Source organism: Trachypithecus francoisi, unplaced genomic scaffold, assembly GCF_009764315.1.
Source record: "Trachypithecus francoisi isolate TF-2019V2 unplaced genomic scaffold, Tfra_2.0 Lachesis_group5, whole genome shotgun sequence".
Lineage (NCBI taxonomy): Eukaryota > Metazoa > Chordata > Mammalia > Primates > Cercopithecidae > Trachypithecus > Trachypithecus francoisi.
In genome coordinates, this window is record NW_022681470.1 from 142,318,719 (window position 1) to 142,341,846 (window position 23,128).

The window sequence follows — 23,128 nt, forward strand, 5'->3', positions numbered from 1 at the left end:
AGCCTGGGCGACACAGCAAGACTCCGTCTCAAAAAAAATAAATAAATAAAAATAAAAATAAAAAATAAATAAATAAATATCTCAATAAAAACAAACTAAAGCACTTACAGTGTTTGCGACAGTGTAAGTGCTCCGTACGGTAATGCTAACCATTGTTGTTATTTGTGCAAAGTCTTTTATGATTATAAAGTGACATTCAGGAAATTAGACACTGTTGGAACTCTCATCGCTCAAGGTCATTTTTGTAAGGGGTTTATTGATTTGCAGGACATGATAAGCTACTCGCCTTGCTTGCTACCAGATAACCTCATTCAGGGGTAGGCAAACTTGCTCTGTAATGCTGCAAACTCAACTCTGCCAACCAAAAGTGTAGCTTGAGCCAAACATGGTGGCTCATGCCTATAATCCCAGCACTTTGGGAGGCAGAAGTGGGTGGATCACTTGAGGTCAGGAGTTTGAGACTAGCCTGGCCAACATGGTGAAACCCCATCTCTACTGAAAAAAATTAGCCAGGCATGGTGGCAGGCACCTGTAATCCCAGCCACTCGGGAGGCTGGGGCATGAGAATTGCTTGAACCTGGGAGGTAGAGGTTCCAGTGAGCCGACATCGTGCCACTGCACTCCAGCGTGGGCGACAGAGCGAGATTCTGTCTCAGAACAAAACAAAACAAAAAACAAAGATGTAGCTTGGAAACAACTGAAGATGATACATAAATGAAGAGGAGAGCTGTCCTGCAACAAAACCTTATTTGCAGACTGTAAAATGCAAATTTCATAGAATGGTTGTGTGTCACCAAGTATTTGTTTTCAACCACTTACAAATGCAAAAAACCCACACTATTCTTAGCTTTCAGCATATACAAACAAACAAAAAAACTCAAAAAACAAAAAACAGGTGATGGACTGCAGTGTGCCAGTCCCTGACTTAGTAAATTGTTGCCAACCCTTTCCGAGGTTACATGTTCTATTTGGAGATCTGATGAAAACCCTGGATGCTCACCTCCTCCAGAAAAATGCAGGGACACAGCAGATGTGGCATATAACTCTAGGGGGTCTGAAAGCTCATAAGCGGGTGCTGGAGGCTGTCCCGCCCGAATCCCCAGCTAGAAGGCAGGAATTGTCTTTGCAGCTCCCCCAGTGGAGAAGGGGTCCCGAGCAGCAATGGCAAATTCCAGGCTCACAAATTCCAGGGGCCACTGAAGCCTGCCTTCCCTGAGAAGAGTCTAGGTGGAGGCTGGATTTGCAGACAGCAAGCCCAGCCATCAAGTGACAAGTGACAGGGTCCTCTGAGCAATGCCCCAGATGGGGGCAGGCATGCACGTTTGTGTGACCTGCAGCGGGTTCTGACAGACCTCTTCTACCTCCACTTCAAGCACACTGGCCTTTCTGCTGCCTGAGGCACATTCCTGCCCCAGGACCTTTGCACCTACGACCTGGAATACTCTTCCCTACATATCCACAGGGCCCTTTTCCCACTTCCTCCACATCTGGATTCCATCGTCACCAATTCGGAGAGGCTACCCCTGGACACTTAAGGGAGAGCCGTGGTCCTCACCTGGGGGTGACTGCATTCCTACCCTGCCACTAGAGGACACTCAGCAACTTGGTCATCATAGCTAGGGGTGCTCCTGCCACCAAGTGGGTGAAGGCCATGGATGCTGTTCAACCTCCTCCCAGGCACAGGACAGCCCCACACGACAGCCCCAAATGTCAGTAGTGCTGAGGTTGACAAACTCTGTAATCCCTCTGTCTCCTTTTCCAACTTCATATTTTTCCTTTGTCTTTTTTTGAGACAGAGTCTCACTCTGTCACCCAGGCTGGAGTGCAGCGGTGCAATCTCAGCTCACTGCAATCTCTGCCTCCTGGGCTCAAGCGATCCTCTCACTTCAGCCTCCCGTGTAGCTGGGACTACAGGCATGCACCACCATGCCCAGCTTTTTTTTTTTTTTTTTTTTTGAGACGGAGTTTTGTTCTCATCGCCCGGGCTGGAGTGCAATGGCGCGATCTCAGCTCACTGCAACCTCTGCCTCCTGAGTTCAAGCGATTCTCCTGAGTCAGCCTCTGAGTACCTGGGATTACAGGCATGTGCCACCACGCCCGGCACATTTTTGTATTTTTAGTAGATACGAGTTTCACCATGTTGGCCAGGCTGGTCTTGAACTCCTGACCTCAAGCGATCCGCCCGCCTCGGCCTCCCAAAGAGCTGGGATTACAGGCATGAGCCACTGCACCCGGCCAGGAAATACTTTTGGTTGTCCCAACTGGAGAGAGAGAGAGGGGGTTGCTATTGGCATTGAGTGGGTCTAAAGGCCAGGGATGGTAGTCAACATCCTGCAATGCACAGGAGAGGTCCCCATGATAGAAAGTGATTGGGCCCAAATAGGTCAATAGTGTTGAGTCTGTGAAACCTGCCTGTCAGCAGCAATGAGCCAACTAACGGCGTACAAATCACTCCGGGTTCTTGTTAAAATGCAGATTCTGTTTCAGTCCATCTGAGATGGGACCTGGGATTTGGTATTAAAAGTTCCCAGGTGGGCCAGGGGCAGTGGCTGATACCTGTAATCCCAGCACTTTGGGAGGCTGAGGTGGGAGGATCACTTGGGCTGGGGATTTCAAGACCAGCCTGGGCAACATGGAGAAACCCCATCTCTACAAAATATCAGCCAAGTATTTGTGACACGCACCTGTAGTCCCAGCTACTCAGGAGGCTGAGGTGGGAGGATCACTTAAGCCTGGGGGGTGGAGGTTGCAGTAAGCTGAGATTGCACCACTGCACTTCAGTGTGGGTGACAGAGCCAGACCCTATCTTAAAAAAAAAAAAGGCTGGGAGCGGTGTCTCACACCGGTAATCACAGCACTTTGGGAGGCTGAGGCAAGCAGATCACGAGGTCAGGAGATCGAGACCATCCTGGCTAACATGGTGAAACCCAGTCTCTACTAAAAATACAAAAAATTAGCTGGACTTGGTGGCAGGCGCCTGTAGTCCCAGCTACTCAGGAGGCTGAGGCAGGAGAATGGCGTGAATCCGGGAGGTGGAGCTTGCAATGAGCTGAGATCGTGCCACTGCACTCCAGCCTGGGTGACAGAGCAAGACTCTGTCTCAAAATAAATAAATACATAAATAATTAAAAACAAAAAAGTCCCAGGTGGGCCAGCCATGGTGGCTCATGCCTATAATCCCAACACTTTGGGAAGCTAAGGCAGGAGGATCCCTTGAGCTCAGGAGTTTGAGACCAGCCTGGGCAACATAGCAAGACCCTGTCTCTACAAACAGACCAAAAAAATTAAAAATTAGCAGGATGTGGTTATATATGCCTGTGGTCCCAGCTATTTGGGAGGCTGAGATGGGAGGATTGCTTAAGCCAGGGATTTCAAGGCTGCAGTGAGCTATGATCACACCACTGCCCTCCAACCTGGGGCAGAGAGAGAGAGAGAGAGAGAGAGAGAGAGAGAGAGAGAGAGAGAGAGAGAGAGAGAGAGAGAGAGAGAGAGAAAGAGAGATCCTGTCTCTAAAATAAAAATAAAAATTTTAAAAGTTCCCAGGTGACAGTCCAGGTAAGGTGGCTCACACCTGTAATCCCAGCACTTTGGGAGGCCGAGGCAGGCAAATTACTTGAGGTCAGGAGTTCGAGACTAGCCTGACCAACATGGTGAAACCCTGTTTCTACTAAAAATACAAAAATTAGCTGGGCATGGTGGTGGGTGCCTGTAATCCCAGCTACTCGGGAGGCTGGGGCAGGAGAATCACTTGAACCTGTGAGGTGAAATTTGCAGTGAGCTATGGTCATGCCACTGCACTCCAACCTGGGTGACACAGTGGGACTCCATCTCAAAATAATAATAATAATAATAATAATGAAGTTCCCAGATGATGGTGATGCTCTAAGTCAGTGGGCCAAAGTCATACAAGACCTTGGATGACCCCAAATCAGAGTTTAAAGACCTCAGGATTTTTCTGAAAAGTGAAAGCAGGAACAGAAACAAATGGAGAATGATAGTGAACCAGCAATCATAGAAGGAAGTGCCTAGTTCAGCTCAACCTGGAGCTGTTCAAGCAAGAGCACCCAAGAGCAGGCTCCCAGAACCTGCTCTGTGCAGCCTTGGTTCTAGATCTCTGGCTTTACTCACCCAACTTCCAACCTCCTACCTGCCCCTTGCATCTGATGCCTAAGATAGATTGAGCTCACCTCATGCCCTACAGAAGAGAACAAGGTGTCAGGGAAAAGAGGGAGTCACCTGCTGTCCCACATTAAGGACTTCAGCACGCCGACTTTGTTGGTGCACTGAAGATTTGGCAAAGGCTGGGCACGGTGGGTGACTCACACCTGTAATTCCAGCACTTTGGGAGGCTGAGGCGGGAGGATCGCTTGAGTCTAGGAGTTTGAAAGCAGCCTGGGCAATATAGTGAGATCTTGTCTCTACAAAAATAAGTTAAAAAATTAGCCAAGCATGGTGGTGCACACCTGTAGACCCAGCTACTTGGGAGGAGGGAGTGGGAGGATTGCTTGAGCCCAGGAGGCAGAGGCTGCAGTGTGCTGAGATCACACCATTGCACTTCAGCCTGGGCAACACAGTGAAATCCTGTCGCAAAAAAAAAAAAAAAAAAAAGATTTTGCAAAAAGCCCATGCCAGCCTCCGCTGAGGATGGCTCATGGGTCACAGAGCTGGATGGGGATTGCCTAACAAAGGAAAAGCCCAAAGAGGAACACCCTTGACACCACTGACCACCAACAGCCACACCCAGCCCCATGGCCAGCAATGGCACTGCAGAAAGAGAGGGAAACTGCAGAAAGAAGGAAAATTCCTGTGCCTGGAGCAGGTAAAGCCAACAAATGCAAAGCCTGCGGTCAGGTTGCTGAGAAGCACTTGCCTCAGGGTGGAGATGTTGCTGTCACTGCATGGTCTAAGCCTATCTAGGATCTGCTTGCCCATCTCATTCACCCATTGATTCCTGTCTGGAGGCAATTCTGTCCCCCAGGAGACTTTTGGCCATGGCCGGAGACATTTTTGGTTGTTGCAACTGGAGGCAGGAGGTGGTTACTCCTGACATTTAGAGGGCAGATGCCAGGGATGCTACTAAATATCCTACGATGCATAGGATAGCCCCTTAGAACAAAGAATTACCTGGACCCAAATGTTGACAGCGCTAAGGTCCAGAAACTGTGAACTAGCCTGCGTTCTGCCAGTCACAGACGGCGGTTTGGATTCTTGCTACAAACGGCGCATGAATCTTTCCTAACACGCAATTGCCACCACCTCCTCTTCTTCATTCCCTTCAAAGTGGAGCTTATTTGCAAAAAGACTAAGTTCTAAATCCCAGCGATGATCAGAGCCATCTCTTTCTGGGAGTCTCTTGAATCCAGTACTCTTTCTTGAGTAGAGACTATTCCCCTTGCAACCCCGCGACCACCAAGAGCCCCAGGAAGCAGGAAACGACCTGTTATGGATAAAATGGTTTGCCTCCCCACCATCAAATTCATATGTTGCAATCCTACTCCCTGACTTCTGTCCTGTAGGATGCGACCTTATTTGTAAATAGAGTCTTTGCGAATGTAAATAAGCTAAGATGAGGCCACACTGGAGTCTGGTGGGCCGTTAATCCAATGTGGCTGGTATCCTTATAGAAAGGGGAAATTGGGATACAGGCAGGGCCATGTGACGCTAAGGGATGAAGCCAGGAGAGATGCCTGGAACGGATCATTTCCTGGCACCTTCATATGAAGCTCAGCCCTTGATCTTAGACTTTAAGCCTCCAGAACTGCAAGGGAATATATCTCTGATGGTTAAGCCACCTAGTAAGTGGTGCTTTGTCCTGACAGCCCTAGCAAACCCATCCGTGGCTCAAGTCCAGGTGCTGCAGGAGGATTCCCACAATGTCAAAAGCTGGGACTTAAAGGGACTGTTGCCAGTCCTGAGTTAGCCCAAGGGACCCTGTGCCCAGGGAGCCATCCCTCGTTCTTTCCAGGGAGCCGCCAAGGAGAGGGCAAAACAGAACGAGGATGCACACATCAAGAGAGCCCAGAAGTATGATTGAAAGGACGCGAAGAAGAGAAGGTGACTGCCCTCCAGGAGGATGGATTGGGCCACCAGACTTACCCAAGCTCAAGAAGGGTTTGCCACACAGGGGGCAGCTGGAGGGGCTGGAGAAGGTCCCTTGCACGAGCTGGTGCCCATGGACACACTCCCGCCTCTCTCGTGCATCCTGGCCCTTGTCCTTTAGATGTGCTGGGCTCTTCCCCTGGATAGGACAGGGGCAGGTCTCAGGATGCCCTCTGCAGGGGCTGGCCCTCTTAGGTACTGTGTACGCAGTGCACCGCCAGCCCCAATCACAGGGCTCCCGGGTTAAGGGCAGCATGCCAAGCTGGGGAAGGCAGAGGGGGGCCCCCGTGGCTCAGCTCCCCTGACCTTCTCCTTCTGTCTGGTCACTCGACTGCGGAGGCAGCTCAGCCTGCGCTTCACGCTGATACTCTTGTCGCTCTTCTCATTCTTGCCAGCACTGTCCTCGCTCCTGGGGGACGAGAGGGAAGGTCCACTAGAGAGGCCCGCAGCCATTCTGAGGCAGCCCTGTGGGTTGCTCCAGGAATCCACCTGGAACCTGTCTCCCTGTGGCCTCCCAGTCCTGCCTTACCCCTTCCCTGGCCCTTGACTTCCTCCTTCCCTCCCTCCTTCCCTCTCTTACTTATTCACTCGGCAAACACGAATGAATGTTTGCAAAGTTCTGGGAGCTTTGGGGACTGGGTTTGCAGACTGAAATGCAACATGATCTCAGGTTTGCGGTCCCTCAATGCCGGGGCTGGGAATTTCAGCTCTGTTCACTTGTGATTTCTATCTCTAATTCACATCCCCCACCCCCACTCGGTATCTAACTGACCTTATTTATTTATTTATTTATTTAAATTTTTTTTGAGACAGAGTCTCACTCTGTAACCCAGGCTGGAGTGCAGTGGTGCAATCTCCACTCACTGCAACCACTGCCTCCAGGTTCAAGCGATTCTCATGCCTCAGCCTCCCGAGTAGCTGGGACCACAGGTGTGTGCCACAGCTAATTGTTGGTTTTTGTTTTTTGTTTGTTTTTGTTTTTGTTTTTTTGAGACTGAGTCTTGCTCTGTCGCCCAGGCTGGAGTGCAGTGGTGCGATCTCAGCTCACTGCAAGTTCTGCCTCCTGGGTTCACGCCACTCTCCTGCCTCACCCTCCTGAGTAGCTGGGACTACAGGCACCCGCCACCACGCCCGGCTAATTTTTTGTATTTTCAGTAGAGACGGGGTTTCACCGTGTTAGCCAGGATGGTCTCGATTTCCTGACCTCGTGATCCGCCCGCCTCGGCCTCCCAAAGTGTTGGGATTACAGGTGTGAGCCACCGCGCCCAACCTGCCACCACGCCCAACCTGTTTTGTATTTTTAGTAGAGGCGAGGTTTCACCATGTTGGCCAGGCTGGTCTCGAACTCCTGACCTCAGGTGATCCGTCCGCCTTAGCCTCCCAAAGTGCTGGGATTACAGGCATGAGCCACTGCACCCAGCCCTAATTGGTCTTTAAATCTTGCTCATTCTTCTATCTCCTCCCCCATCCCCAACTCCATCCTTGGGTCACTGGCATGGCTTCCTGGATTTCAGGGACACCCTCATTTAATAAATATTAGGTTAGTGACATATAAGGCAGACATGATTCCTGCTCTGGTAGGATCTATTTCCTGGGTGGAGACGCCGTTTCTCCAGTCTGTGCCCCCGATCCCAGTCCAAGTGGCTTCTGGAACTTTGTAAATATTCGTAAATGTTTGTTGAATGAACGAGTGAATGAGAAAGGGAGGGAGGAAAGGAGGGAGAGAGAGGGATTCAGGGACCTTCACCCTTGTCTGTGATCCTCATCCTGTCCCCATCCTATCACCAGAACTGATGATGCTTGCAGGCCTCCCTGCTATTTATTTATTCATTTATTTATTATTTATTTATTTATTTTTGAGAGGGAGTTTCCCTCTGTCGCCCAGGCTGGAGTGCAAGGGCGCGATCTCGGCTCACTGCAACCTCCGCCTCCTGGGTTCAAGTGATTCTCCTGCCTCAGCCTCCCGAGCAGCTGGGATTACAGGCACCCGCCACCACATCTGGCTAATTTTTGTATTTTTAGTAGACATTGGATTTCACCATGTTGGCCAGGCTGATGTTGAACTCCTGACCTCAGATGATCCACCCTCCTCGGCCTCCCAAAGTGCTGGGATTACAGGCATGAGTCACAACACCTGAGCCCCACTGCTCTTTAGGATAAAGTCTGAGCTCTCTCATGTGGTTGAGGTGGTCTGGTCTCTGTTGACTTCTCCCACCTTCCCTCCTCCCCGCCCTGCTCTGATGTCATTCCCTAAGCCTTCTAATTCCGTTTTGTTTCCTTCATCTTCATCTGCACATATTGGCAAACTCCTACCCTTCCGTCAGAACCCTGCTTACATCGTCACTTCCTCCAGGAAGTCTTCCTCTGTTCTCTCAGGGTATACGAGAGCCTCATCCCTCCCTTCCCTGCCAGCTCCCACCATTGCCCTGGTGGGGGCCCCAGCTCCTGCCTCCAGCACAGGGGGCCTGGCCCAAAGGACCATCCGTAAACACTTGTTCAAATCCAAGGCTGCCCTCCCCTGCTATTCTCACTTGCAGCAGGTCTGTATACTTACTCCGACAGGAATTCAAACCAGGTCAGGTTCGAGTGGGCTTCTCCGGAGTTGGCTGACATGCAAGCCCTCTGCCGGGCCCTGCAGGATCAGAGGGGACAGATACCTGGGTCGGCAGCCTCCTCTCCCACTCACCTACCCCAGTGCTACCAAGTACAGACAGGCACCAGGTACCCCATCTAAGAGCCCACCTGTCCTTGAGACTCTGGGCTTGTGTGTGAGACATTATGACAGGTTTTCCAGCAGAGGGCAGTAATGTGTCTTGGCTGAACAAAATCAGTGTTAGCAGGAAGATTTTTTTTTCTTTTTAAATAGAGATGGGGTCTCGCTCTGTTGTCCAGGCTGGAGTGTAGTGGTACAATCACAGCTCACTGCAGCCTCGACCTGTGGGGCTTGAGCGATCCTCCCGCCTCAGTCTCCTGAGTAGCTGGGACTATAGGCATGTGCCACCATGCCTGGCTAATTTTTAATTTTTTTTTTAACCAAGTACTTAAATCTTACACAATTTTTTTTTGAAAAAAACAAGGTTTGGCTCTGTTGCTCAGGCTGGTCTCAAACTCCTGGGCTCAAACAAGCCTCCCACCTCAGCCTCCCAAAATTGCTGGGATTACAGGCGTGAGCCACGTCACCCAGCAAGTTTTTAATTTTTTTTGTAGAAACAGGGTCTCACTATTTTTCCCAAGCTGGTCTCAAACTCCTGGCCTCCAAATGATCCTCCCACCATGGCCTCCCAAAGTGTTGGGATTACAGTGGTGTGAGCCACTGCACCCGGCTACAAGAGATTTTGTAACAGATGGCAGTGTCTTAGGCAGGAGGCACCTTTACCTGTTTGCTCAAAGGGCCCCCTGTGCCAGGGCAGCCTGCCCCTCTCCACCTCTTGTCTTCTAGCTCCTCCCTCCTCTCCTGCCTCATTTTTCTTCCCTTGAATGCAGCCTTCCCTTTTTTCTTTTTTTTTTTTTTTTTTTTTTTGAGGCGGAGTCTCACTCTGTCGCCCAGGCTGGAGTGCAGTGGCCGGATCTCAGCTCACTGCAAGCTCCGCCTCCCGGGTTTACGCCATTCTCCTGCCTCAGCCTCCCCAGTAGCTGGGACTACAGGCGCCCGCCATCTCGCCCGGCTAGTTTTTGTATTTTTAGTAGAGACGGGGTTTCACCGTGTTAACCAGGATGGTCTCGATCTCCTGACCTCGTGATCCGCCCGTCTCGGCCTCCCAAAGTGCTGGGATTACAGGCTTGAGCCACCGCGCCCGGCCCCCTTTTTTCTTTCTTTTTTTTTTTAAGTCAGAGTCTCACTGTGTCACCAGGCTGGAGTACAATGGCGTGATCTCGGCTCGCTGCAACCTCCACTTTCCGGGTTCAAGCAATTCTCCTGCCTCAGCCTCCTAAGTAGCTGGGATTACAGGTGTCCGCCACCATGCCGGACTAATTTTTGTATTTTTAGTAGAGACAGGGTTTCGCCATGTTTGCCAGGCTGGTCTCGAACTCCTGACCTCAGGTGATCCACCCTCCTCGGCCTCCCAAAGTGCTGGGATTACAGGCTTGAGCCACCGCGCCCGGCCCCCTTTTTTCTTTCTTTTTTTTTTTAAGTCAGAGTCTCACTGTGTCACCAGGCTGGAGTACAATGGCGTGATCTCGGCTCGCTGCAACCTCCACTTTCCGGGTTCAAGCAATTCTCCTGCCTCAGCCTCCTAAGTAGCTGGGATTACAGGTGTCCGCCACCATGCCGGACTAATTTTTGTATTTTTAGTAGAGACAGGGTTTCGCCATGTTTGCCAGGCTGGTCTCGAACTCCTGACCTCAGGTGATCCACCCTCCTCGGCTTCCCAAAGTGCTGGGATTCCAGGCATAAGGCACCTCGCCCAGCCCTCACCCAGTCTTCTCTACCCCTGTCTCCCACACCTGTACACGCCCCTACATGTCTCCTACTCTTGTCTCCCACTTTGTTCCTCCACGTCTGTCCCCTCGTGCCTGTCCCGATTCCCACTTACCCATGGTACTGTCGAAGTTCTTGAAGCACCTGCTGGACAATCAGCCTGTGGGGTTGGGGGGGATTAGAACAGCCCACGTTAGCTCCAGGTGACAGACACTCTCCCAGAGACAAGCTGGGGTTACCCAACCAGGCCTCAGGTCCTGATGCAGACCCTACTCAAAGCCAGCTACTCTGGAGGCTGAGGCAGGAAAATCACTTGAACCTGGGAGGCAGGGGCTGCAGTGAGCCGAGATTGTACCATTGCACTCTAGCCTGGGTGACAGAGGGAGACCAAGTCTCACAAGAAAAAAAAAAAAAGCCATAATTATCTCCCAAGGCTACACTGAGAACCTTTCTGAGGGGCCTGGGCCTCTCCCACCGGGAGAAGGACGGTGTCAGAAAGAAGATGAGGTTATGGGGGACTAGTGGGATGGTGTCTGGCCCTGGTCACTTATGGCCAGCAACACTGCACCCCGGCAGCCCTCCTCCCGCAGCCCTGACTTTTCGGTCTGTTCCCTGGTGGTCCCTCCCCTACCACGAGGCAGAAACTCACACGTGATCTGGTTCCACGTGGTCTTTTTCCATGCACTCCAGCACTGGAGGTTCCAGGCCTGGAAAAAGCGCCCCCATCCCAGGAAGCACAGTTGTGAGGAGTTCTGGGATGGGACCAGCCCAGCAGAGCCCTCCCGGATGCCACCGTGAGCCCCTGCAGAACTGGAGGCCATGCAGACAAGGCCTGTACTCTCGGGGAACAGAGACGAGAAGAGGACAGAGAGCCAGGGACAAACGCAGGGGTCCCCAGTGTCTCGTGAGTGCTTACACCCTACTAAGTGCTTTACATGTGTGAGCTCAGCAGACTCTCCAAGTGGCCTTAAGGAGATAACGCTTGTTATCCCCCCTCCCCTTTTGTTCCTTACACAGAGTCTCACTCTGTCACCCTGGATGGAGTGCAATGGCTCAATCTTGGCTCACTGCAACCTCCGCCTCCCGGGTTCAAGCGATTCTCCTGCCTCAGCCTCCCGAGTAGCTGGGATTACAGGCACGCACCACCATGCCCGACTAATTCTTATATTTTTAGTAGAGATGGGGTTTCACCATGTTGGCCAGGCTGGTCTCAAACTCCTGACCCCAGGCCTTATTTTATTTTTTTTTTTGAGACGGAGTCTCGCTCTGTCACGGCCCAGGCTGGAGCGCAGTGGCCGGATCTCAGCTCACTGCAAGCTCCGCCTCCCGGGTTTACGCCATTCTCCTGCCTCAGCCTCCCAAGCGGCTGGGACTACAGGCGCCCGCCACCTCGCCCGGCTAGTTTTTTGTTTTTTTTTAGTAGAGACGGGGTTTCACCGTGTTAGCTAGGATGGTCTCGATCTCCTGACCTCGTGATCCACCCGTCTTGGCCTCCCAAAGTGCTGGGATTACAGGTTTGAGCCACCGCACCCGGCCTTTTTTTTTTTTTTTTTTTTGAGACAGTTTCACTCTGTCACCCAAGTAGCTGGGACTACAGGTGCACACCGTCATGCCCAGCTAATTGTTTTTATATTTTTAGTAGAGACAAGGTTTTGCCATGTTGCCCAGGCTGGCGTCAAACTCCTGGGCTCAAGCTATTCACCTGCCTTGGCCTCCCAAAGTGCTGGGATTCCAGGTGTGAGCTGCCACGCCTCTTCTAATAGAGGAAGCCACAGAGGCTCAGAGACTTGTTATGTGTTTAGACTCCAGGTTTGTCTGATGCCAGAGAGGTGCAAGGTCTCGGGAAAAAATTCAGAGATAAAGAAAGACATAAAGAAACAGTCAGAATGCCAGGCACGATGGTTCATGCCTGTAATCCCAGCACTTTGGGAGGTTGAGGCGAGCCGATCACTCAAGGCCAGGACTTTGAGACCAGCCTGGCCAATATGGCAAAACCCTGTGTCTACTAAAAATACAAAAATTAGCCGGGCATGGTATCGGGTGCTTGTAGTCCCAGCTACTTGGGAGGTTGAGGCAGGAGAATCGTTTGAACCCGGGAGGCGGAGGTTGCAGTGAGCTGAGATTGCACCACTGCACTGCAGCCTGGGTGACACAGCAAGACTCTGTCTCAAAAAAAAAAAGAGTCAGAGAGAGAAGAGAGAGAGACAAGGTCATTGCAATGGGGCAATCTCACACTGGCTCAAGGGTTGCAGGGAGAGGAGGAGGGACAGATGCTGGAGGTCCCTTCCCCTCTCTAGCTTCCCCCAACATTCTGCCCAGTCCCTGCCCAGGGGACCCTAAGCCAACCCCCTTCCGTTCCCTGGGGCCCATTGGGAGCCCCATCAAGGGGACTCTCCAGGATGAAGGATGAAACCCCAACAGGGTTTCACCATGTTGGCCAGGTTCCTCTTTCCCTGACTTGGTTTGAATGAAGGAAACTCCCAGGCTGGCCACCTTGAGCATGTGGAGCAGGCACTTCCAAATCCAGAGAGATTTCCGGGGAGCGGATCTCATAGGAGGACACAGGAACGGACCTTGACCTCACTCTTTTCTTGGGGCTGTCACATTCCTGCAGGGAATTAAACATCTCACTAAGCTGGGAAGGCAGCCTGGACTGCAGGCAGTTTCCCTAGGTTGAGGGTCCCCACCCACAGCCAGGGCCACCTCCACAGAAACGGGGTGACACACTCATCCAAGCCTCAGCCTCCAGCCATTCTCCCCAGCCATAGGGCATGGGTTCAGCCACCCCCTTCCCAGTCACAGAGATGTAGTCCTGGCCGAGGAGCCTCCAGCTATGAGCTGGAGCCCCAGGTATCAGGGCCACAGGTTCCAACAATGGCCAGAAATTTCCCCCAGGGTCATTTGTGATCATAGCCAAAGATGTCTCAGCCACCAGCCACTCCAAGCATGCATTCCTCAGGTGTGAGCTGGGATCTCAGGTCAGAGACAAATTCTCCTTAGCTGCCTACCCCAACCACAGACACAGCTGCCTTCCAGCTGCAGGCTACACTCCAGGCAAAGATCCTCCAAGCCTGGCTGAAACTGCAAGATAAGACATCCCCCATCCCCTTGTCTCCAGCCCTTGGGTTGCAGTCATGACCATGCAGAGCCTGTCCTAGATGCTTACCCAGGGAAAACCCTTCAGGCATGGGCTGGAATCTTAGGACCCAGAGACTACCGAGGCATGGGCCACGCCATAGATAAGCACCCCCCACCCCGCCATGGTGGGTAAACACCACCAGCCCTGGCAAGTCAAGTCTCTCCTTCCTACCCATAGCACTGGCTTCTGGACCCAAAAATATGCTATTGTCAGGGGTGGCTGCAGGTTACACGCACTTTGCCTGGGCTGTCTGCAGGGGTCCCGCCCCCAGACAGACAACCTTGAGTCCAAGTCTTCAGCCCTCCTCCCGGCAGGTTCAAAGCAAGGCTGGCCAGTGTTCGAGGGAGACAGGGTTCCTCATCTACAGCTGAGTCATCGAGGCTGAGCCTAGTGGGAGAAGACAGGGTACTGGGGCTTCTTGCCCACCTGGCTGCTGCCCCAGGCATCCAGGGGGACTTGAAAGAATATGCAAGGGGGACCTTCCAGGACAGGGAACGGTGCACAGGCCACAGACAGGGGTCTAGAACTCCCAATATGAGAGAATTTGGTGACAAGGGGGAGAGTACAAAGAAAGCCAGCCTGGTTATCTGTGTTGGAGCTACATGTGCATCTCAGATCGTTTTTACACAGACTGGTTTTCTTTTTCTTTTCTTTTCTCTTTTCTTCTCTTTCCCTTTCCCCCTTCCCTGCCCTTCCCTTCCCTTTCCCTCGCCTCGCTTCCCCTCCCCTCCCCTCCCCTCCCCTCCCTTCCTTTCCCTTCCCTTCCCTCCTCTCTCTCTCTTTTTTTTTTTTTTTAGGCAGAGTCTCACTCTGTCACCCAGGCTGGAGTGCGGTGGCACAATCTCGGCTCGCTGCAACCTCCGCCTCCCAGATTCAAGCGATTCTCCTGCCTCAGCTTCCCAAGTAGGTGGGATTACAGGCACGCACCACCATACCCAGACAATTTTTACATTTTTAGTAGAGACAAGGCTTCACCACGTTGGCCAGGCTGGTCTCAAACTCCTGACCTCAAGTGATTCCCCCCGACTCTGCTTCCCAAAGTCCTGGGATTACAGGCATGAACCACTGCACCCGGCCTGAATTTCTATTTGGGATGACTTGGAAGGGGTTGAGAGACACGGGTTAGGGGTGGCTAGAGCGCCCCTCCTGCTATTTGGTGCTGCTACTGTGGGGTGCCTGGCATCTCACACATTTCCGGTTTGATCATAAGTGCATAGATGCAGATCACATTTAGGCTTATATGCATGGGTCTGATGGGGGCTGAGCATGACTGTACTCTCAGTGCAGCTGTGTAAGATTGGGTTTTTGTGTGCTTGCAGTGTGTGTGCTTGCAGTGTGTGTGCTTGCAGTGTGTGCGTGCAGTCGATTTTTTTTTTCTTTCTTTCTTTCCTTTTTTTTTTTTTTGAGATAGAGTCTTGCTCTGTCACCCAGGCTGGAGTGCAAGTGGCACAATCCTGGCTCACTGCAACCTCTGTCTCCTGGGTTCAAGTGATTCTCGGGCCTCAGCCTCCCAAGTAGCTGGGACTACAGGTGTGCACCACCATGCCTGGCTAAGTTTTGTATTTTTAGTAGACAGGGGGTTTTGCCATGTTGACCAGGCTGGTCTTGAACTCCTGACCTCAGGTGATCCACCCACCTTGGCCTCCCAAGGTGCTGGGATTACAAGTGTGAGCCACTGTGCCCGGCCTCACGTGCAGGTTTTTTGGGCTGCCTCTGATGGTGCAGATGCCCCTCATGGCCCTACAGCAGGGATCCCCAACCCCTGGGCCACAGACTGGTAGGTACTGGTCCGTGACTATTTATTTATTTATTTATTTGAGACAGAGTCTCACCCTGTCGCCCAGGTACTGGTCCGTGACTATTTATTTATTTATTTATTTGAGACAGAGTCTCACCCTGTGGCCCAGGCTGGAGTGCAGTGGCCAGATCTCAGCTCACTGCAAGCTCCGCCTCCCAGGTTCACGCCATTCTCCTGCCTCAGCCTCCCGAGTAGCTGGGACTACAGGCGCCCGCCACCACACCCGGCTAATGTTTTTGTATTTTTAGTAGAGACGGGGTTTCACCGTGTTAGCCAGGATGGTCTTGATCTCCTGACCTCGTGATCCGCCCATCTCGGCCTCCCAAAGTGCTGGAGTTACAGGCGTGAGCCACCGCGCCCGGCTGCCGTGAGCTTTTAGAATCAGGGCTGCAAAGCAGAAGGTGAGCGCGTGTGCGTGAGTGAAGCTTCCTCTGTATTTACAGCCGCTCCCCATTGCTTTCATGACTGCCTGAGCTCCGCCTCTTGTCAGATGAGTGGCAGCATTAGATTCTCAAAGGAGCAGGGGCCCGGCCTGTTGGCTCATGCCTGTCATTCCAGCATTTGGGAGGCCGAGGCGGGCGGATCCTCTGAGGTCAGCAGTTTGAGACTAGTCTGGCCAATATGGTAAAACTCCGTATCTACTAAAAATACAAAAAATTAGCCGGGTGTGGTGGTGTGAGCCTGTAGCATGGGCAACAGAGTGAGATTCTGTCTCAAAAAAAAAAAAAAAAAATTCTCATAGGAGTGAGAACTGTATCGTGAACTGCACATGTGAGGGATCCAGGTTGCACAGTCTTTATGAGAATCTAGGCCAGGCGCAGTGGCTCACGCCTGTAATCCCCACACTTTGGGAGGCCAAGGCAGGCGGATCATGAGGTCAGGAGTTCGAGACCAGCCTGACCAACATGGTAAAACCCCATCTCTACTAAAAATACAAAAATTAGCCTGGTGTGGTGGTGCACGCCTGTAATCCCAGCTACTTGGGAGGCTGAGGCAGGAGAATCGCTTGGACCCAGGAGGCGGAGCTTGCAGTGAACCGAGATCACGCCACTGCACTCTAGCCTGGGCAATGGAGTGAGACTCCATCTCAAAAAAAAAAAAAAAAAGAGAATCTAATGCCTGATGATCCCATCACCCCCAGAATGGACCAGCTAGTGCAGGAAAACAAGTTCAGGGCTCCCACTGATTCGACATGATGATGAGTTGTATAATTACTTAATTATGTATTACAATGTAATAATAATAGAAATAAAGTGCACGATAGATGGAATGTGCTTGAATTATCCAGAAAGTATCTCCTTTCCCCCTGAGTCCATGGAAAAATCGTCTTCCATGAAACCGGTCCCTGGTGCCAAAAAGGTTGGGGACCATGGCAGGTGCAAGGGGCAGCTTGTCTCAGGACCTGGCTCTGGCCTTCTGGACCCCTGCCCTGTCCCGGGGGTGCATTGTGGGAGGCAGGCAGCAGCGGGGAACTGACCTCCGCCAGCTCTCTGAGCAGCTCCGCGACCTTTCCCAGCTGCGCCGCTTTGACAGATCCTGGGACCCCGCCAAGTTGGAGAAAAGAGAATCCCTTCCTGGTTCTTCACTGGGGGCGCGGCTGTCTGAGGCCTCCCCAGGCTGGCTGTGGGAAGGGGCCCCAAGGCCCAGGTCCTGCAGATACTCGCTGCCCTGAAGGGCCCCCAAATCCAGGCTGAGGTCCTCCGCACTCTCGCTGAGCTGCCTGGGAAAATCATCCTCCTATAGGTTGGGAGGGTGAGGAGGGAGAAGATGTTCACCAAGGGGCAGCAGAGCCTGGGGTCTCTTGACCACAAGGTCCCTGCTCCCAACATTCAGACCCTGTCTGTCCCCCACCTGGGCTCAGCGCCCTTCTCACAGCGAGTGGAATGGAATGGGAGGGAGTAGTCCCCCAGTGCCCTGCCTAACCTGGACCTTCAAGACCTCACCCCCACAAAAGGACCAGAAGTCTGGTCTTCCATGCCAAATTCCCCTACTTCTAGCCTTGGCAAAGTACTTCTCGTCACTGAGTTTCCATCTGATTATCTTTTTTTTTTTTTGGTTTTTTTTTTTTGGTACAGTTCCTGCTCCTGTTCCTATTTCTTTTTCCTTCCCTTCTTTTGTCTTTCACTTCCCTCTTCTCCCAGTCATTCTATTTGTCATTCTGTCCAGCCAGGGCACCTACCTTTTCTTCTCCTTGCAAAACCTCCTCTCCCACCCGGCCCATCCTGAGTCTGTCTGGTGAACTCCTATGCATCCGTCAAAACCCAGCTTGGGCATGCCCTCCAGGTTGCTTTCCTGACTCCTCAAGCTTGGTAAGATGCCCCTTCTCTGGGCTGTCAGGATCTGGAGGACAGGAATTGCCCTTTTTCAGGCCTTTGTTAGGACTGTCTGCACACAGGATTTGGTGAGTAGGTGGGTGGGTAGGCTTCCCCCATGGCTCCATGTGAGACCAGTGCTGAGATGTGGCTCCAGGCATCCATGTGATCTCAGGCAGCCCTTGGTAGATGCTGTCAATTTGCCAGCTGCACATCTTGGCCCGCAGGAGGCAGGAGGTCCGTGTCCACACCTGTCTTGGGATGAGGAAGGAGGAGCTACGCAGCATTTGCCCTTTTACCTGAACTCACCCATGTTGATGTCTTTATAGATTTGGCCCCTCCCTTCTTTTTATTGCAGTGAGATACACATCACATAAAATTTATCTTTTTTTTTTTTTTTTTTGAGATGGAGTCTTGCTTTACTGCCTAGGCTGGAGTGCAGTGGCATGATCTCGGCTCACTGCAACCTCCACCTCCCGCGTTCAAGCGATTCTTCTGCCTCAGCCTCCTGAGAAGCTGGGATTGCAGGCACTCTCCATTATGCCCAGCTAATTTTTGTATTTTCAGGAGAGACGGGGGTTTCACCATGTTGGCCGGGCTGGTCTCGAACTCCTGACCTCAGGGGATTCGGCTGCCTTGGCCTCCCGAAGTGCTGGGATTACAGGCATGTGCCTGTAAAACCGCTTCTGGAGAATTTATATATATTTTTTAGTAGAGACAGGCTTCATGATGTTGGCCAGGATGGTCTTGAACTCCTGACTTCAGGTGATCTGCCTGCCTCAGCCTCCCAGTGTTGGGATTACAGGCGGGAGCCACCGCTCCCGGGCCCATCTCCTAACCATTTTTAAGTGTCCCGTTTAGCATCATTAAGCACATTCCCATTGTTGTACAACCATCACCTCCATGTATCTCCAGAACTTTCTCATCTTCCCAAACTAAAATTTTGTTGCCATGAAACACTTCTTCCTCATTTCCCTCCCCAGCCCCTGGCACCCACCCTTCTACTTTCTGTCTCCATGAATCTGACCAGGCCTGGCATGGTGGTTCATGCCTTGGAATCCCAGCAATCTGGGAGGATCGCTTGAGCCCAGGGGTTTGAGACCAGCCTGGACGACGCAACAAGACCCTATCTCTACAAAAAAAAAAAAAAATTAAATTGAGCCGGGCATGGTGGCAGACTACTTGGGAGTCTGAGGTAGGAGAATCACTTGAGCCGGGAGGTCGAAGCTGCAGTGAGCTGTGATCATGCTACCGCACTCTAGCCTGGATAACAAAGAAAGATCCTGTCTCCAAAAAAAAAAAAAAAAAACAGCGGGGGGTGGTAAATCTTGAACCCGACGAGTCCAGAGATCTCCTACGAGGGGAATCAGACAGTATTTGTCCTTTTGTGTCTGGTTTATGTCACCGAGCATAGCATCCTCATGGTTCCTCCACATTGCGGCACGTGTCAGAATTTCCTTCCTTTTTAAGGTTGACTTGTATTCCATTGTGTGGATGGATCACATCGCATTTATTCATCCATCCATCAGTGGACACCTGGGTTCTTTCCATCTGTTGGCTCTTGTGAATAATGCTGCTATCAACATCAGTGTGTGAATATCGGTGAGTCCTTGCTCTCAGTTCTCCTGGGAAGATATCCAGAAGTGGAATTGCTGGATTGTATGGTCATTTTATTGTTCTATTTATTTCTTATTATTATTGAGACAGAGTCTTGCTCTGTCGCCCAGGCTGGAGTGCAGTGGCACCATCTGGACTCATTGCAACCTCTGCCTCCTGGGTTCAAACGATTCTCGTGCCTCACCCTCCTGAGTAGTTGGAAATACAGGTGTGCACCACCACGTCGGGCTGATTTTTCTATTTTCAGTAGGGACACAGTTTCATCATGTTGCCCAGGCTGGTCTCAAATTCCTGATTTCAGGTGATCCTCTCCTACTCAGCCTCCCAAAGTGCTGGGATGACAGGCGTGAGCCACTGCGCCCAACCTCTTTTATTTTTTGAGACAGTCTCCCGCTCTGTCACCTAGGCTGGAGTGCAGTGGTACAATTGCGTGGCAATTTTAGGTTTAACTTTCTTTTTTTATTTTATTTTTATTTTTCTGAGATGCAGTCTCACTCTGTCGCCCAGGGTGGAGCGCAACGGTGCTATCTCGGCTCACTGCAATCTCTGCCTCCCGGGTTCAAACAATTCTACTGCCTCAGCCTCCCGAGTAGCTGGAATGAAAGGCACCTGCCACCAAACCAGGCTAATTTTTGTATTTTTAGTAGAGACAGGGTTTCACCATCTTGGCCAGGCTGCTCTCCTGAACTCCTAACCTCATGATTCACCCGCCTCAGCCTCCCAAAGGGCTGGGATTATGGGCGTGAGCCACTGTGCCTGGCTAATTTTAGGTTTAACTTCCTAAGGACTCACTCTACTGTTTCCACAGCCTGTCTTCTTCTTGAATCTCTCCTTTGTGGCCACCATCCTCGTTTCCCTCCCACCTCCCTGCTGACTCCTCCTCTGCCTCCTCTTCCTCCCTCTGCCTTTTGATCACCAGGGTCCCTCTTTTTCAGTCTCTTTCTAAAGAGCCACAGCTCTAGCTCTGGCTGGCCCTCATGTGACTTGGGTGGCAGCCTCCTTTCAAATCCCCACTTATCCCCCAAATGGCTCCATTCCTACCCCCGGTGCCTGGACAACCTCCTACTGTCTTTTCTGTTTCTGCCCCCGAAGGTTTTTTTGTGTCTCTGGTTTTCATCCTCCTGTGAATATAAACATGTCAGGACAGCCTCTTGGCCTGGCTGAGCCTCCCTCTTTCTCCTGCATCTGGCCTCCCTCAGAGGAGGCAGAGGTGGGAGCCAGGCCAGAGATGGGGGTGGAGCCGGGGAGTGGGGAGCCGGGCAGTACAGGGTGTTCTAGCTCCCACTGGTAAGTACATTGAGGGAGGGAGACAGTGAGTGTCTCATCTTTTATTTTGGAGCTTGCACCTTTGCTCTGACATATCTTGGGCAAGAAAAGATGAGAACCAGCCCAGTGGGGGTCTTTCTAGGTATCTGAGTAAACATCGTATGCTGCCCCACTGGCCCTGACACCCCAGAGAGGATGCTATAAATCCAGGCTCCTGTTCCCTACACCCGGGGCAGCCTTGGGGGATGGGATCCCCTGTCAAACCCAGAGGCGAAGCAGCCCAGGTTTCCCCACTCTTCAGAAGGGCTCACCACGCACAGTTTTTCATAGTACATGGATAAATGCTTCTTTAAAAAATATAAATAGCTATTGATCTTGTTGTCTATTGCAAAAACATAACACACCAAAGCAGCTTCAAGCATAATGTGTCCCTGGTCCCATTTTGTCATGTAAAAAAGTGGCTTGATTTCAAACAAAATGGCATAAATCATAGAGCAGATAGCCTGCCTTTTTTTCCTTTCTTTCTTTCTCTTTCCTTCTTTCTTTCTCTTTCTTTTCTTTCTTTGTTTGTTTGTTTCTTTCTTTCTTTCTTTTTCTCTCTTTCTTTCTTTCTTTCTTTTTCTCTCTTCTTTCTTTCTTTCTTTTCTTTCTCTCTCTCTCTTTCTTTCCTTCCTTCCATCCTTCCTTCCTTCTCTCTCTCTCCTTCCTTCCTTCCTTTCTCTCCCCTCCCCTCCCCTCTCCTTCCTTCCTTCCTTCCTTCTTCCTTCCTCCTCCCTCCCTTCCTTCTTTCCTTCCTTCCTTCCTTCCTCTCTCTTATTTATTATTTATTTATTTGACAGGCTCTTGCTCTGTTACCCAGGCTGGAGTGCATTGGCGTCATCACAGCTCACTGCAGCCTGGAATTTCTGGGCTCAAGGCATCCTCCTACCTCAGCCTCCTAAGTAGTCGGGGCCACAGGTGTGCACTACCATGCCCAGCTAATTTTATATATATATATATATTATATATATATATATATATATATATATACACACACACACACACACACTCTTATATATGTACATATATATATATATATATTTTAATGGAGTTTTGCTCTTCTTGCCTAGGCTGGAGTGCAATGGTGCGATCTTGGCTCACTGCAACCTCTGCCTCCCGGGTTCAAGTGATTCTCCTGCCTCAGCCTTCTGAGTAGCTGGGACTACAGGCACCCACCACCACACCCAGCCAAATTTTGTATTTTTAGTAGAGACAGGTTTCGCCACGTTGGCCAGGCTGGTCTCGAACTCCTGACCTTAGGTGATCTGCCTGCCTCAGCGTCCCAAAGTGTTGGGATTACAGGTGTGAGCCACCATGCCCGGCCCCAGCTAATTTTTTTATTTATTTTTTGTAGAGACAGGGTCTTGTTATGTTGCCCAGGCTGGTCTTGAAATCCTGGGCTAAAGTGACCCTCCCACCTCAGCCTCCCAAAGTGCTGGAATTACAGACATGAGCCACTGTGCCTCGCAGGGCAGATGGTTTTCAAATGGTCATTGAGTAGAAAGACCTCAGTCAAGGTTTGCATCCTGCTATGGTAGCTGTTGTTAGCTTAGCATGACCTGGGTCAAGTACCTAAAGCTCTTTGAGCCTCAGTTTTTTCCATCTCTAAAATGGGCATACTGCCACCTACTTGTAGGATTGGGTTGTGCAGATGAAATGAGATGTTTGGGCATTGCCAGCCCTCAGCCATGGAATAATACATTGCTATTTTTAAATGTCATGAGTCGGGGGCCAGGGCTGTGGCTCACACCTATAATCCCAGTGCTTTGGGAGGTCAAAGTAGGAGGATCAGTTGAGGCTAGGGGTTTGAGACCAGCCTGGGCAACATAGTGAGATCCCATCTTTAAAAAAAAAAAAAAAAAAGGCCGGGTACAGTGTCTCACGCCTGTAATCCCAGAACTTTGGGAGGCCGGGGTGGGCGGATCACAAGCTCAGGAGATCGAGACCATTCTGGCTAACACAGTGAAACCCCATCTCTACTGAAAAAAAAAAAAATTAGCCGGGGGAGGTGGCGGGCGCCTGTAGTCCCAGCTACTCGGAAGGCTGAGGCAGGAGAATGGCATGAACCTGGGAGGCGGAGTTTGCAGTGAGCCGAGATCGCACCACTGCACTCCAGCTTGGGCGACAGAACAAGACTCCGTCTCAAAAAACAAACAAACAAGCCAGATGTGGTGCCATGCACCTGTAGTCCCAGCTACTCTGGAAACTGAGGTGAGAGGGTTGCTTGAGATCAGGAGGCAGAGGTTGCTGTGAGCTATGATCACACCACTGCACTCCAACCTGGGTGACAGGGCAAGACCCCATCTCTACTAAATATACACAAATTAGCTGGACGTGGTGGTACGTGCCTGTAATCCCAGCTACTCAGGAGGCTGAGGCACAAGAATCTCTTGAACCTGGGAGGCGGAGGTTGCAGTGAGCCGAGATTGTGCCATTGC

The 23,128-nt window shown here is 51.3% G+C and overlaps 1 protein-coding gene across 9 annotated transcripts in view; it reads right to left on the reverse strand.

Annotated features, from left to right (window-relative positions):
* The window catches only part of ARHGEF18 (Rho/Rac guanine nucleotide exchange factor 18), a 130,472-nt gene that overhangs the window by 89,658 nt on the left and 17,686 nt on the right, over window positions 1–23,128 (reverse strand). For 6 of the 9 annotated variants that reach the window (XM_033199181.1, XM_033199184.1, XM_033199179.1 and 3 more), the window contains exons 3-10: window positions 16,934–17,193; window positions 13,895–14,045; window positions 13,013–13,127; window positions 11,169–11,226; window positions 10,635–10,679; window positions 8,654–8,731; window positions 6,406–6,508; window positions 6,097–6,238 (exon numbers count right to left, since the gene is read on the reverse strand). In XM_033199181.1, the coding sequence (XP_033055072.1) occupies window positions 6,097–6,238; window positions 6,406–6,508; window positions 8,654–8,731; window positions 10,635–10,679; window positions 11,169–11,226; window positions 13,013–13,127; window positions 13,895–14,045; window positions 16,934–17,193 (952 nt within the window). Of the gene's footprint in view, window positions 1–6,096; window positions 6,239–6,405; window positions 6,509–8,653; window positions 8,732–10,634; window positions 10,680–11,168; window positions 11,227–13,012; window positions 13,128–13,894; window positions 14,046–16,933; window positions 17,194–17,635; window positions 18,260–23,128 lie in introns of those variants that run through there. The other 3 variants (XM_033199182.1, XM_033199180.1, XM_033199185.1) reach the window with 3 other exon arrangements.